We start from the raw sequence: 16,036 nt of genomic DNA, 5'->3' as shown, positions 1-16,036 counted from the left end.
CTATGTACTTAGCAACTTAAAGAACTGCTGTCAGATTAAAAAGGTTATAGTTGATGTTTCAGACTATTCCTTTTCCCTTTTCTTTGTCACGGGATCCATATGTAATGTTAAAGCCAGATTTTCATGTGTCAGATGCAAAATTGCTTTATCTCCTTCTGGTACTGAAAACATATACCTGTTTGAGAATTTTCTTCATCTGTCCTGTATATTATCTGTGGAGTATTCTGCTGCTCTTATATTTTCATATTCAAAGAGTCAATATATGCATTAAAATCTTACTAAGCTTTCAACGATTTTAATTATTTTTCATCTCCTACCTCTTTCACCAGAGTGATGAAAATGAACAGGATCACCAATCTGATTCAGAAGAAGGAACAAATAAGAAAGAAACTCAGGTAATTTAAGAAAGATAATTTGTTCATTAACTTTTAAGAGATACATTTTGTTGTAAAATTTTTGTTACAGTTGAATTTACATATCAACAGTGGCCATAACTGACCATTTTGACTTCCATTCTGATTATGTAGAATTAGCATCCAGAAGATGTAGATTTGATTTTTGACACACAGGTCAGGGACATGATGCAGCAGGTTACTGGAGCAAGCATTCAGTTTCTACCCAGCAAAATCTTTATTTCACCTACATTGTTATTTTCAGATAAAATATAGCCAGTTACTTACACACACTAATTAAAAGCTTTGAAAATTAAACCCAGTGCTGTCATTATTATAATTAAAAAATTATATGTGAAGTTAATTTAGGGAAACATAGAAGGCTGAAGAGCACGATGTATGTCATTTCTTCAGTGAACAAAATGGTTTTCTGAATATCCTAAATGAGTACTATTGGTCTTGATAAAAAGTTAGAGTATAATAGGCTTGATTTGATGGGAAAAGTTCTTGAAAACAGAAAGCTATTTGACAGTGGGATGAAGAGGTGTTAAAAGGGAATTAGTTATGTAAGCTGAGCTATAAGAAGAATGTATTTCTTTTGACCTAAACCCTGGAGTGGCACACTACAGAATCATGTTCATTACTTAGGAATAAAACTCAAGTGATATTTCTTTTTTTGTAAAAGCTTCCATTACACATCTGTTAAATATTTTAGTTAAGAGACTCATTCTATGCCATTATTGTTTGCTCTCTTTTTTATTTCTGTGCCATATTAACATAACTGCATAGTCCTCTTTCCTTCCCTTCCAGTGGTACATATCATTATCCTTAGGTCTGCTATTACTTCATAATCTGTTCTGTAGATATTAATTTTGGTAGTGCATGCTGTGTGTTGCTTTTGATAGAATTAATAACATTACAGTGATATAGTGCTAAATCAGTCCCAAAATCTGAATATTATTAAAAGGGTGAGTGTGTTGGGCTGGGGTGGTGGGGAATTACAGAACTGACTGACCAAGAGTTCTTGGACAAGTGCACTTTTTGCTATATGCCTAGGCCCAGATAGTGATGGTGAATGGAATTCCATCCAGCTGGTGCCTGATCATGAGTGAAATTCTCCAGGGTTCAGTGTTGGGGCCAGTCCTGTTCAATACTTTCACCTATGACCTGGCTGAGGGGATCTAGGACACCCTCAGTCAGTTTGCAGGTAACACTAAGTTTGGCAGGAGTGTTGATCTGCTGGAGGGCAGGAAGGCTCTGCAGAGGGGTCTGGACAGGATGGATCAGTAGGCCAAGGCCAGCTGGATGAGGTTCAATAAGGCCAAGTACTGGCTCCTACACCTGGATCCCAACCACCCCATGCAGTGCTACAGGCTGGGGACAGAGTGGCTGGAAACTGTCCAAGGGATAAAGCAGCTGGCAATGCTGGTGACAGTGGCTGAACATGAGCCAGTGCCCAGGTAGGCGAGAAGGCCAATGGCATCCTGGCCTGGATCAGCAACAGTGCGGCCAGCAGGACATGGGCAGGGAATGTGTCCCTGTACTTGGCACTGGTGAGGCCACACCTTGAGTCCTGTGTCTGGTTCTGAGCCCAACACTGCAAGAAAGGCATTGAGGTGCTGGAGAATGGCCAGAAAAGGGCAACAAGGCTGCGGAAGGGTCTGGAGCACAAGTCCTGTGAGGAGTGGCTGAGAGAGCTGGGGTTGTTTAGCCTGGAGAAAAGGAGGCTCAGGAGAGACCTCTCTCCAACTCCTGGAAAGGAGGCTGTAGCCAGGTGGGGCTTGGGACTGGACAAAAGGAAAAGGCTTCAAGCTGAGCCAGGGAGGTTCAGGTTGGACATCAGGAAGAATTTTCTCACTGAAAAGGGTAGTTAAGCATTGGAACAGGCTGCCCAGAGAGGCTGTGGAGTCCCCATCACTGGAAGCATTCAAGAAACAGCTGGGCAGGAGAGCTTAATGGTTTAGTTGTCATGGTGATGTTCAGTCAGAGGCTGGACTCAGTGATCTTGGAAGTTTTTTCCAACACAAGTGATTTTATGGTGAAACACCAGAACAGTTTGCCCAGTTTTCTACAAAATCTCTTAATTCACAGCATTATTCATGCTCTTGACAGAAAATAGTGATGTTTTATTAGGAGTGGTTAGGCTATAGCATGTACCTTCAATATCCTCTGTGCAGTAAATACACTTCAAGGTGTCAAAGGAGAAATTGAGTGTATTGTGAAGAGTGTGGCTGTTTACCTGTGTACACTGAAAAAATACGGTTTCCTTCTATAAAAGGAAATCAAGCAAGCCACCTCAGCCCCTCTAGAAAACCACCTATGGGGAAGGCTTCAGACACTGCTAGGTGAATAACATTGGAGGATGTCCAGGTGATGATACATCAGTAGAGTTTCTTGACTGAAATGTCTTCACTCAGGATTGGAATAATAATTGGAAAAAATTATTAATTTGTATTGACCACTCAAAGGGGCAGAAGGTTTGTATGACTGATGTAATACTTAGAGGACACTCCCTCAGTCTTAAGTCATTACTTTTAATTAAGTTTTGCTTGTCAACTAAAGAGAGGGTTTTTTTATATTACTTTCATTAATTTGTTCATTCATTCCAGGTGAATCCACAGGGACAAAATTTACTGTAATTAAGTCTAATAAGTACTTCCTTATGTTGTTGGTGTAGTAACTTGTTTCCAGTCACACTGTGTTGAAACAGCAGTCCTATATCTTAATATATTGTTTTGAGACGAAGTCATTATTTTCAAAACATTGTACCTATGTTAAAGAAGTGAAAGAATTTGAGGAACACTGAATTTGAGGAGCACTGTTCTGACACCTTTGATAAAAAGGAAGCAAACCCAGAATGCACCAAGTGCTGAAATAACTCCACTGTTTAGGACACTCCAGACTTATGTTATGTTAATGTCCTTGTAAATGACATTTTGTCAAGTGCATTCTAGCACATATTTATTTTCTTTTTTGGACATAACAAAATTGAAGCTTGACACAGTTCAGATAATACCTACCTGGTGGATAGCCTGTGCATTTGACCTAACTGATTAGTTGTATTTGTTCACAGATTGTTATATATTTTAATTAAATTATTCACAAATCCATTCTTTTTCTCTCTTTTTACCTCTCCCCACCTTATAGAGTGAGAGCCTTTCAAGGTATGTGCAATTTTAACAAATTAATTAGAATTGTTACACTTGCTGTCCACATGTTGTCATTTTAAGTTGTTTATGTACAAATTCAGCTTTAATCCAGTGGTTGGATTGAGCTTTCAAAGGCTGTGTTGATATTTGTGTTTGGCATGAAGTATGATTGCGAGGCTACAGTCTTGCTTTGTGTGGGTGGAATACTCCATGCAGGGGAATTTGTTGAACTCTATCTGTAGTACTCTGAAGGCAGGCTGGGCATTTCATAGAACATAGTGGACACAGTACTGTGCCCTACAGATTTTTCCGCATGGATCCAGCTTTTACAAAAAAGACAAGAAATTCTTATTGCCTGTCTTTTAGAATATCCTAATGAAAATTTTCTGTGTAACCTCAAGAAAAATACAGTCCCTGAAAAACATACTTTCTTAAGATTTGTTAAAAAGTAAATGATAATGTAAGAAAAAATTCATTTCTTTTCAGACCATTAGCTTTAATTATTGAATTTTATTATATTCTGAAAATCTGGTGAAAATCTGTTAAGTAAAACTGCTCTAACACCTGATTAGTGAAAAGTGAACAGTGTGAAATTACTCTTAACTTTATTGATACAGGGTTTTATTGAGTTATTAGGATAAAGACTGCTAAAGATTTGTTTCATCAGCTGTTTCTGTTGAAATAGTAGAATTCTTAACAAATACTTTTGGAAATCCTGGTTGCTGCAACAAAACTTAAAATTCATCTAGGCCATTCATCTAGTGTCTGTTAAAACACTTCAATTAAACTAATACACTTTTAAAAATAATGTTCTTTATAAATAAAGAAGAATTAAGCTATCTAAGCCAGTTTTTAGGTATTTTAAGACGTGTAAATATTTGCTTGCATTAAATAATTTAATTACATTTAAAATATTTCTCTGCATACATTACTCTGCAGACTGAGCAATTTGAAAACATTTTCACCCAGAATCTTGAAGTACTGGAGAATGTAAAAATGAAATTTGCATCAAATTAGAAAATGGTAGTCTAATAAAAATACCTAATTGCATTTGGTTGTTTTCAACTGGGTAGCAGCAAACTTGAAACATGTGATACAGTCAGGGGTCTCAGTTTGGCTAGAAAGGCAAAGAAAAATCAGAACTTTTCTTTTACAGATACGATACGGGATCGCTCAGCATGTCTGCAGGTGATCGTTACGATTCAGCGCAGGGGCGAACAGGGTCACAGAGTTATCTTGAAGATCGAAAACCATACTGCAGTAGACTAGAAAAAGACGATAGCCCTGATTTTAAGAAGGTATCTGATTCAATAAGTTTGGTGCAAAAATAGGATTTCATTACTGCTTTTCTTAAATTGTGTGAAAGTAGTCTCACATTGCATCCGAAATGCTGCCTTAAGTAACTTAGCTGAATGGAGAAGCACAGCAACCACTACAGTGGGGAAAAATATACATTATGAAACAGCTTCTGGCTTTTGTACTTTTCAAGGCAAGGGAGAAATCCAGAGGAGCCAAGATACAGTCAAATTTAAAAAAATAATTTGATAGTATTTATCATAAGAAAGTATCATTAAAATTGATGTATGCATATGTGAAGACTTTCCAGCATATGTTTTCCAGCTTACATACATGTAAGGTAAAAATATGTTTAGATCTCGTTTTGAAATAGAGGAGGAGTTTGTTGAAATGTTTACTCTGTGGTATCTGAAGAAAAAAGGTGGCTTGATTATGTGTAAGGTAAGTTGTGTGCTCCCTATACAAAGCTGATTGTTTCTAGAAATATTTAGTAACAGTTACTTACCATGCTTGTAATTTTCAACATCTTTATTTTGCTTCTTAGACTGTTAGTGTATTTGTTAATTTTACATGTGCTTCAGTCATACTTCTGAAGTTTTTTGGCTAGTCTCACTATTATCTGATTTTTTAATAAATATTTTCTCTTAGCTTTATGAACAGATTCTAGCTGAAAACGAAAAACTGAAAGCACAGTTACATGACACCAACATGGAACTTACAGATCTTAAGCTACAGTTGGAGAAGACCACTCAGGTTTGTATAAAACAAAAAAGCATGTGCTTAACCAACAATGTAGATAATAAACCAGAAGCACCCCAGGCTATGGGCAGCTCTTCACTAGGCATCAGGTTTGTTTTTTATCCAAAGATGGGAATGGAGAATTTCTCTCTTTCTGAAGAGAAAAGAATGCAGGATTCTGGTCTTCAGCTGTGAACAAAACGTATGAGATTGCTTCCTGCCCACTAAAGTAGTAGTGGTTTTTGCCCGCATGTATCTGCATGCAACTTTTTTGCAGGGTAGGAGTAAACACTTTCTACACTGTTAAGCTTATGTTCAAACTGACAGTCAGGACTGCTGGCAAATTGGCATAACCTGCCAGTTCTTCCTGGCTGGTTAGATAACTTTATCTTGGAAATGAAGAGCAAATAATGCATTCCTGTTACCAATAACTGCTGTCAGATAACAGTGCTGCACACAGTTTTACAAGACACATACACTGGAGTTAGATTTGTCTAAATTTGTCTACTCTTGCTGTAGAATGTTTCATATTGTTGGATCACATGTACCACAATTTACCTGTATGCAGTTGTCTTTCATGCATACCCTGCAAATGTTAATGAAGAACATTTAAAAGATGCCTGGTTTGTAACACTTTTAGATAGAAATACTGTGTTTTTCCTGTTAGCCAAAGGCTGTGTTGTGATTAAATAACAGGGATGGTCACAAAAGAAGTGCATGATAAATCCAGCTTATTCTTTATTTCAGTGTTGCTTCCCTGAACACCCTTTAAAATGTTTTCGATTACATACTTCAGACAGAATACTAAAACGTCTAATTGTTTTTTTTCCTCAGTTCTGTTTTATGTCAAAGCATATGTCAATGTCTTCATCAATTTTGTGTTTCAGAGACAAGAAAGATTTGCTGACAGATCACTGTTGGAAATGGAGAAAAGGGTAAGTTTCTGCCAAAGAACTTTTAAATTCTCCAGTTCAAGCTTTGTTTCAGCTTGTTTTGCAACCCCTGGTTTGGATATATTTTAGTACGAACAGAAGCCTTTCTTATCATTTTCATTTTTTAGAGGATTTAGGGATTTTAGGTTTCAAAGAGGCAATGAATGTGAGATGGGAATTACTCTTAGGAATTGCCTTTAGTTTGCATGTTCATTCGTGAAAACCAGTTTCTAAACTCTGCTACCCTCCAGGGATCTGCTACTTGTTCCATCTCATCCAAAACAGTGTTCCAGAGGGCTAAGCAGATTCATTGTGTCTCGTCTTCTACCTCCAAGATTCAGAGAAGTTAATTTTTTCAGAGCTTTCCAGAGGCACCGATTATTGTTGGTAATGAGACAGCTGTTTCTGCCTCACAAACATAGGACCTTAAACCTGCTAATGTTTTAAAATTACCTTTATCTGCCTCTTTCCTTGCACTGTAGCTTTTTCCAGAGGAATATGATCGTGGGGTAGGGAAGAAAGTGGAAGAATGAGCAAGCAGTGCAAGAAGGGGCATCAGAGTCAGAGACAATTCTAAATTGAACGGGAAAGAAGTCATGCAGTGAATTCATATGTGAGATAGACTACAGGAATTATTTTATGATAATTTTAGGCTGTAATTTTGTGCGAATTAAAATCCAGCCCTATAAAAATTTAGTTTCACGGCAGTGTAAAGCAAAGTGCATTGATTTTGTGGCGGTCTTAGCTTCCTTCATGACTCTGAACACCATGTGTTCTTTTCTTCTCCCTTGATCCTGGAGTGAGACAATGGAGACAAACTGGAAAAAAAAATTAAACTTTGACAATATGAAGTGATGTGGTAAACATTTATTAATCCCTGGTAAATGTAATATTCACTAGCTTTTTGTATTGATTTTCCAGTATTTTAGGTTTTAGTTGCACAAAACTGTCCAGTATATAAAGAGATTTTACAGAAGCACGTGGAGATGTAGAAATACTCTCAGGCACTTCCTGAAGTTTCATTATATTTATCTTGATAGTCTCTGCACTTTATTGCTGCCATTTAGCACATATTTCTTTAATTTTTTTGCATCCAGGTGTGGACAGTGATTTCATCAGTAGAAAGGTTTCAGCAGCAGATAATTGGTTTCTTGCTTGCTAGCATGGCCACACAAGTGGACATTTAATTATTTAATAGATGTAGCTGCATCCATTACTGTGTGGGTTCATAGGTAATGCATGGAGTACTGCATAGATGGACATTATTTCAGTGTTAAATTACTGCTTGGCTTTCTCCCAAAACAGGCCATTGCGTTACAACAACTGGCTTTTTTAGAAAGTCTTGCACTTCTTTTTTTAAGACGTTCAGTCCAACAGCAAAATGTTCAGAAATGTTATTTTCCCTAAATGTATTAGTACTAATGTACTAATAATTAGTATTAGTACTATATGTACTAGTATTAAATCTAGTAGATAAAATAATTAACTTAGTGATGTATGTATGTAACTTTGGTGCTGTATGGCTGAAACATGGTTTACACAAAATTTGTACATCTGAATCTTGTTTATAATTACACACTATTTTTCAGAGAGGAATTTTAAATGAGGAAGTTATTTATGATTGTATTTTTTTTGTTGTTGTTTAAATCTGAAGCTTCGCTTTGAACGTGACTGAAATGGGATTCTCAGTTGCTAGTCATCAATAGCTGATCTCTAGACATAAGCTTATTGAATTCAGCATTTAAAAATAATTTTGAAACCACCTTTTTAATGTGTAATGTAACAATAAAAATGTAAACATTAAAAGAGATTGTAGAGCTTTTCTAAGTATACTTCTCCAATTATATGACTTCACTAAAAGAAAATACAAACCTAAAGATTTTTATATAAATTATATAGAGAAGAGGAGAGGGAAAAAGTAAAGTAGTGAGGAAAAATTGTAAGAAATAAAAGGCCAACAGAGAAAGAGCTGAAGGCATCTTCGGACTGTGACATTTTCCAGCTGAAACCTACCTTTTCAGTGAAGAAAATAAGGATATGTATTAAGCCTAGATTTGCACAGTATTAAAATTCAGAAAATACTGGCTTTGAATTTTATTTAAAATCACCCTTCAGAAGTGGGTTTCCATGATGTGACTTGGTGATACATTGTGAATATTGTTCATTTGAAAATTGTTTACCAGAAAGGGGCTATTTCCACAGGGATGGGGTACAGATGAGAGCACATGTGCAAGGTCATGGTGATGAGCAAAAATTAGGGTTTCTTAAACAACCTGTCACTCTGCCAAGTATGCAAACAGCCCTTTGCAGAATTTTGTATGATGTGGTAATAAAACTTAAAACCAAAACTCAAACTTAGAGTTTTCAGTCTGGATGAGAAACCTTTAAACAATTTTTCCCCAGATTTAGAATTCTTCAGCTGGGAATTTAAATTGCAGAGAGGTGTATTTCTTTGTATTATTGAATATACAAATATATGTAGGCATATACATCTGGTTTTACTTCTTTAAAATTATATAGCTCTGGAGGGGTCAGTTTTTCATTTGTGTATATCTGTGTATGTCTCATCTTTTTTTTGTGAATTACAAATGTTCCTTGACAGACCATAGAGAGTTGAGAAATTATATAATTAAATTTTAGTCCTCATAGATTTCAAATGCTTTCTTTGAGTCCAGGAAATAATCAAATAATACTGGCAAATCTTCTCAGTGAAACTGCAGTGCATTATTTCATTGGCATCCCTCAAACCAGTTCCTAAAAGAGTAAGCAGTTCAAGAAAAAGAGGAGCATAGCTTCAAATAATAGGAACAAAACAGTTCTACAAAGACTGTTATTCCTATACCAGTCTATTTGTGTCTTTTGTATAATATGAAGCATAAAAAGTCAGTTAAAGATTTAGTGAATTGGTTTTTATTGCTAATAGACAAGCTCAACATGCTAGTTAAGCAATTGCTTCAAAAGGATTAAGAATTTCTAGACACCTGAAATTTTGAGATTTGTTTGGTCATTCATCTCTTGGTAATTGAAAAAAATCACTGAATATTGCTAAACATAAGAACACATCATATATGTTATTAGTCTGTAAAACTAGTAGGGAACAGATAAAATTCTAAGTATTGTAAGACAGTGTGGGATTTTTGTTAGTTGATTGCGTACTGTTAAATCACTGGTACTTAGGCTCATTACAGTCATTATAAGAGAAGTCTTTTATTTTGAAGGAGTTAAGTACATTAAGTAGTAACAAATGCAGTAATATATTTATTACTTGGATAAAAATTAAAGTTGTTTGCTGTAATGGAAAAATGTTGGGGTATAACTGCACTGTGATTAAACTAAATTCAAATGATTTATATCTGAAAGGTGTCCGGCAAGAGTCAGTATCTACTGGGCGGTATGATCTAACCAAAGTTTTACACACCTCAGTCAATGCTGCTTGCTGTTTGCATAACACCATTGTATGCAGATGCATATGTCCACTTCGCAATAATCTGTTGCTTTTGCCTCTCACCCTCTGGAAAAAAATCTGAATGTAGAGTACTGATAACTGCAGCTGCTTTTAAATGAGATACACTGCATCGTCTGACACAGGAAAGCAAGCAATCAAGCTATAAACCGAAAAGTCTATTGCATTAGCTACTCATCTGTCAGATGTGTTGAAAAATAGGTTTAAACAAAATAAAAACGTATCTGCACTGCAGACTGCAGTGTAGCATAGAAAACCCTAAGCTAACTTTCCATAAGCTGGCTTGGTTATATAATCAGTGCGATCAAGTTCATATACAAGGATAATTTCTCCTGCTTCTCAGGTAAAAAGGGAAATAAAAGGAAAATTAAACTATACGAGAAATGCAGAAAATATTCAAGAAACATTTTCTCAAGAAGCAGCTGATCTCATGTAACTAGATTTCTTTGGTACTGAGCTAAGTCCTATCATGTCAGTTGTATCAACTGTTGCAGTTTGGAGTGTGGACAGATCCCACTGAGCTGAGACAGATATTTCAGCTACCTTTGTTTGTCTGTGAAAGCTTATGCTTTTGTGCTTGTATCTTTTAATATTCTTGTTTGTTTCTGATAATTTTCTGCATTTCTTGGATATTAGGGACTTAAAAAAGCCTAGCTCATGAAAAATAAATCCAAACAAGTTGTATACTTTAAACCTTTCTAAATTAGTGAAAAGGAAGGGATATTTTTTGTAGGACTTGATATGAATTTCTCTATCTCTTCCTCTTTGGATATTAAAATTCTATATTGACCAAATTTCTATGTATCACTGCCATCACAAGTTTTCTGTCCACACTATGCTTTTGGTTGTATGATCTTTGAAACTTGAAGTATTTCACTGTTACCACAGTATTTACAAGCTGTAATTTTTACAACATTGTATTGTTCAGCATTAACACACATCTTCTGATTTAGGAAAGAAGAGCACTAGAAAGAAGGATATCTGAAATGGAAGAGGAACTGAAAGTAAGTAAATTAGTACACTATTAGTAAAAAGTGTATTATTATGTCAGTGAGACATGTAGTCTGGAAGTATTACTGGTCTCTCTAATTTCACTAGAAAATAACTAAGTTACAGCTGCACATCAGAGTCACTCCTGTCACACAGCTTGTTGCGCAGGTGTGGTGCTGGCATAAGCAGCTGTGCGTGTACAGTTTCGAAGAAGGTGCCGAGTTTTAGGATTCTATAACATGGCTAACTAGAAACATTCAGAGGTGGTTAGAGTGAAACATATCTTGAGCTAATCAAGATGGAATTGCAATTATGATGTGATACTCATAAGTTTTATTTACGAATTACTGTTATTAAAATCCATTATTATTAAATAGTGGTAGCATATAATTGTATAGATATTTAAGCATTAAATGTTGTTTCAGTCTTTATCTCATGCTCTTTATTAATTAGATGGCATGTTGCAATGTTGACAGAAAAACTTTGTATAGTGTGAATCACGTTTTACTTAACAATTGGTAGGAGGTAGATTTGAGCTGTTGACAAATGAGTGACACTTACTGTATTGATTTCTGCTTTTTTCACCTCTGTATAAAGTGACTCTCAGAAGCAATATTCTTTTTAAAATAAATTACATTTCTGTTTGTTTGGGTTTTTTAACCAGTCTTTATCAATATTAAACCCTCTGATACATTAAGAATGGTGAGAATTTGTGTGGGTTTATTTTCTGTTATGTCCTTTCGTATAAATATTGGAAATGGCCAACAAAACTCATAGAATTTAAGTGGAATGTGAAAATACCATTATTTTGACATTTGATATTTGTGGAATTTGTACTGATCAATAAGAAGTTTCCTTTCAAGCTCATTTTTGAGCTCCCTCTAGTGCTTGGAAATGGCATTAACTTCCAAATACTTTTCATTAAAATACATGCACCAGGTTCTGTTGAAATAATTGAAGCTGACAGGGAGAAGAGCAATTGTGATGCCTCTGGCTCCCTTGGATTCAGACCAAGATAGTTTGCTGTAAGGCAGGACACAAGGTCCGTGATTCTTTGAGGGGTCTTCAGAAGTGAAATACAGAAAAAACAAACTGTGATAGAGGAAAATAATTGTCTGCCTAAGAGTAGAAGACAGGATGTGAGCTTCTAGAGAAAGCAGGGCTTCTGATAAAAATAGGGAATACAAATATATGGCTTTTTCCAAAAGTTTGCTTTCAAGAAGCAAGAAGCGAAAGTTTTGAATTAAAGATTAAATATTCTTTCCATAGTTTGTTGCATAGTTGTTTAAAAGTATCTGTTAAATGTGTCATTATGTACAGGGTTTTGAATAGGAGATTTCGTTTGTGCAATTAGGATGTTAAATGAAGAATTCCAGGAATAGCTCTCATTGTTAATGCATCCTGAACTGTTTTGGAAAGCTGTGACTAATCACTACTGGTACTTAGATTGCTTTTCAAGAATGTGCCACTTGTTTGATGCTTTCCTTTCACAGCAGCTCATTTACTTTAAACAGGACTGTTTCTTCTAAGTTTTCTTTCAGTTCTGCTCATCTAATATACATGTGGGGTTTTTTCTCAGTTTCACTCCTATTTCTTTGATTCCTGCAGAAGCTGCAACAAATAAAGCAGATTCAATCTTTGAAAAACATAAATGAGCGACTGGTGACTGAGAATAGGGCCTTGACCCGAGTGCTTGCCAAGTTGTCAGGGTCCTGTAGGCAACTGCGCTCTGTGGACTTGTAATTTCTTCCTTCTCCTTTGTTTAGCCAGGCAGGTGTTGACATTCAGTTTGTGCTTGGGCAGAATTTTACTATTAACACTTGTGTGTCAGAAACTGACTCAGTGTTGCTCGGTTCTGGAGGTGTGGCTAAAGCTAAAGCATGGTGCCCAGTGCACAAGCTAGAGCGGTTGCAGATGGGCTGGTGTGGTGTGGTATTGTCCCTGCTAGCACTGAAGCTTGTCCTTGAAAATAAATTGGCAAGAATCCAGGAGACCTTTGACGTGTTAAAGTCTTGGCAACAGCTGAAAGAATTTGGGTTTGCATGAGGATACACTAAAGTCAGTCTCTTGTTTTGCTGTTTGTGTAAATGCTCAAATAGATTCGCCTCTGGTTTTCTAACAAATGGAAATTAAGATTTGAGCTTTCTTTCTGCAGTTTGGTTTAAGTGTATTCATAGAGTTGATACAAGTTTAATCTTAACAAAAAAAAGAGTGGTTTGAGAACTGGTTTGAGTACTGTGCATTCCCGAATGCCTGCATTAGCAACGTTTTTCTTACATTTGTGTATTCAGTGTTTCAGAGGGGACCAGAGTATTGTTTTTTCAGAAATAGGTATGAATTTCAAGTTGATTACTGTTTTCAACTTCCCATTTGGGTCTTGCCAAGCCTTATTTTTACATAGACAATTTAAAACATGCAGTTCTAGCATTGAGTTAAGATTATTCATTTATATTGCTATACATATAGGCATCCCAGTGTGGATGAGAGTCCTACAATGCATGGACTGTTAAATCAGAGACACGAAACAAACTCTGCCTAGTGTGTCATATTGGTTCAGACTCCTTCTCATGAAAGTATGAACTGCTTTGAGTTTCATCTTGGAAAACAATGCTAGTCTGTTGTTCTTAGTGTTATTTCAGGGATGTTACAGAAAACCATGGAAGGTTCAAAACTTACATGAGGATAAAATGTGGTTTCATTCTACACCAAATCTATATGCCTTTCTTCCTCTTAAATATAACAAGTGTCTAGGCTAGAGTTTACAGTGAGCTTTTAAGATGTGTAGTTGAAAAAATAAACCAGCCTTCTGCACAGTGACTCTTGCTAAACTGCTTCCTTTCATCTACTTCCCTTCCCACTTAGAAAGGAACACGATGGGTGTGCATTCTGCTCAGAATCTGATCTTGGGTTTTCCCCACTAAGAGGCCCGAATCGGTTTATCCTTTTGCTTGGTGTCTTTCTGGAATTGGACTGACATTAAGATGTGGTGTTCCTCATCCAGGCCCTGCATTCTGCAATGCTCCCTTGTGTTAACCCTTACAGAGGAGGTGAAGTCAGCTCACTGGCCTGGCTGAAAACAAATCCCTTTGATCATAATAGTACTTGATCCATTTCACCGCAGGATTGTTGGATCACTAAATTAACTGTGCAGAAAGCAGCAGGAGAGCACTGCTGCAAGAGAAGGGAGAGCAGTCCCTTTAGGGCTGTCTATCTTACATCAGCCTCAGCAAACGATGTGGTTTTTCTACACAGCTGAGCTAATCTAATGACTGCTGTCCACATCTACACATCCATACTGTCTTTTTCTTTGCTTGTACTGGCATTCCTTTAAGCCATTTGTGGTGTTAACCACAGAAAACCATTCAGTATTCCTCTGCATAGCAGGAGGTTTCAATGCCAGGTCATTGTGGAACTTGAGTAGCCTGACCAGCAAAAGAGAAGCAATGGAAACACAGCAGGGAGCCTTGACAGTATGGTGGTAGGTTAACAATAGCAGTGTGCCTGAGTAATCTGAGCAGGTACTTCAGCAGTTCATGAGCTTTTTGTAATCTTTATTAACCAAGTTGTTTTGTATGTTTTCTATGGTAAGTCCTCCAGCAAACACAGACATGATTATTACTTTACAGATCTGAGATGGCTCCATATATGTCAGATGATTATTGAATCATTGTTTGCTAAATGATAATACTGCAAAGTTACTAGCTAGTCATGATACTGGCAGACAAAACAGTGCATTTTTAATCAAATCTTATCACAGGAAGGTACTTCGCTATTTTAGTGAGAAGCAAATTGGAATTCAAAGTGCAGTGTGTTACTGTAATTTTATTGAATTTATTGCAAAGGCCTTTTTTCCTCCCTCTTGACATTAAAGGTATATGGTGTCACCTCACAAGAAGTTTGAGTACCCATAGAAACGCACTGCTCCAAAAGATTTGTTTAATGTGGGGATTAGTATAGTTGAGAAGTGTAAGTATTTTAGGTTACATGTGCTTATCCTTCCTGATGAATCTCCTGCTATTGACAGAACTGTAGAATTATTTAGATTGGAAAAGACCTCCAAAATCATCAAGTCCAACCAGCACCTCAGTACAGCGACCCCTAAACCATGCCCTGCATGCCACATCTACACATCTTTTAAATACTGTCAGGGATAGTGACTCCACCACTTCCCTGAGCAGTTTTGCTTGACAATCATCTTGGTGAACAAATTTTCCTAGTATGCAATATAAACCTCTCCTTGTGCAACCTGATAACCATTTTATCTTGTCATATAACCCTTTTGTCTCTTACAAGTCGTCCCCTATGCTCTAGTAGACTCACAACAAAAGAGAACATATTTCCTTAAGACCTATTCTACCTGTTAATTGAATCAGGATTAAAATTACCTTCAGAGATTTGCAGATATATAATGGTACTGGATTATGTTAAAGCTCTAATTTTGAACAGGATTTTGTTTAAGTAGTTCACCAGAAAATCTACCTTTCTGTGGGTCTGTCTCTATGTAATTAAGCATTCTGAGCTGCAACTCCCTTGCTGCTCAGTAAGTTGAAAGAAGACTGTGACATTCCTGGATTTACTTTGAGGTTTCATTGAAATGCACACATAACACTACTCAAGGTATCTATTCAACCAGTACAAAACCAGACTACCTTGATTCCCTGTGCTTGGCTAGATGAGGGTTGTTGTGGTTTCACCCAGTACCTTTGGAGTGAAATCTGTAGCAGAATGGGAAGGAGGAAGAAAACCTTTTGGTTGGTTTGCCTGAACAAGTGGCTGTTCCATTGTTTGCAGACACATGCATGTTATCTAGATATGACCCCTATCTTGGACAACAGTAGTTACTTTTTACAGGTTAGACTTTACAATAACGCTTGACAGTTGCAAAAAGATCACTCATGTTGCCCAATTTCAAAAATATTTACATAGCTTTTGAAAGTAATCAGCATTTTACAGCTCTTTTTGTTCAGAGCACAGCTCTCACTTGGCTATAATGGAAGCTTCCCTGTGACTCTAAAGAGCTCAACTTAGGCTTTCCCTAGGCTTATTCATAAAACAGAGTTGGAATCAAGGATAGCT

General features: G+C 36.6%; 1 protein-coding gene across 5 annotated transcripts in view; it reads left to right on the top strand.

The window, feature by feature from the left end:
* The window catches only part of PPP1R12A (protein phosphatase 1 regulatory subunit 12A), a 114,198-nt gene that overhangs the window by 94,687 nt on the left and 3,475 nt on the right, over nt 1-16,036 (top strand). For 3 of the 5 annotated variants that reach the window (XM_050970115.1, XM_018910140.3, XM_009086703.4), the window contains 6 exons: nt 330-395; nt 3,540-3,556; nt 4,698-4,839; nt 5,486-5,590; nt 6,463-6,510; nt 10,924-10,974. In XM_050970115.1, coding sequence (XP_050826072.1) covers nt 330-395; nt 3,540-3,556; nt 4,698-4,839; nt 5,486-5,590; nt 6,463-6,510; nt 10,924-10,974 — 429 coding nt within the window. Of the gene's footprint in view, nt 1-329; nt 396-3,539; nt 3,557-4,697; nt 4,840-5,485; nt 5,591-6,462; nt 6,511-9,867; nt 9,899-10,923; nt 10,975-16,036 lie in introns of all 5 variants that reach the window. The other 2 variants (XM_018910139.3, XM_009086704.4) reach the window with 2 other exon arrangements.

This window comes from Serinus canaria, chromosome 1A (assembly GCF_022539315.1).
Source record: "Serinus canaria isolate serCan28SL12 chromosome 1A, serCan2020, whole genome shotgun sequence".
NCBI classification, from domain to species: Eukaryota; Metazoa; Chordata; class Aves; order Passeriformes; family Fringillidae; genus Serinus; species Serinus canaria.
The sequence above is the reverse complement of the archived record's forward strand: the minus strand, read 5'-3'. Positions and strand labels throughout refer to the sequence as shown.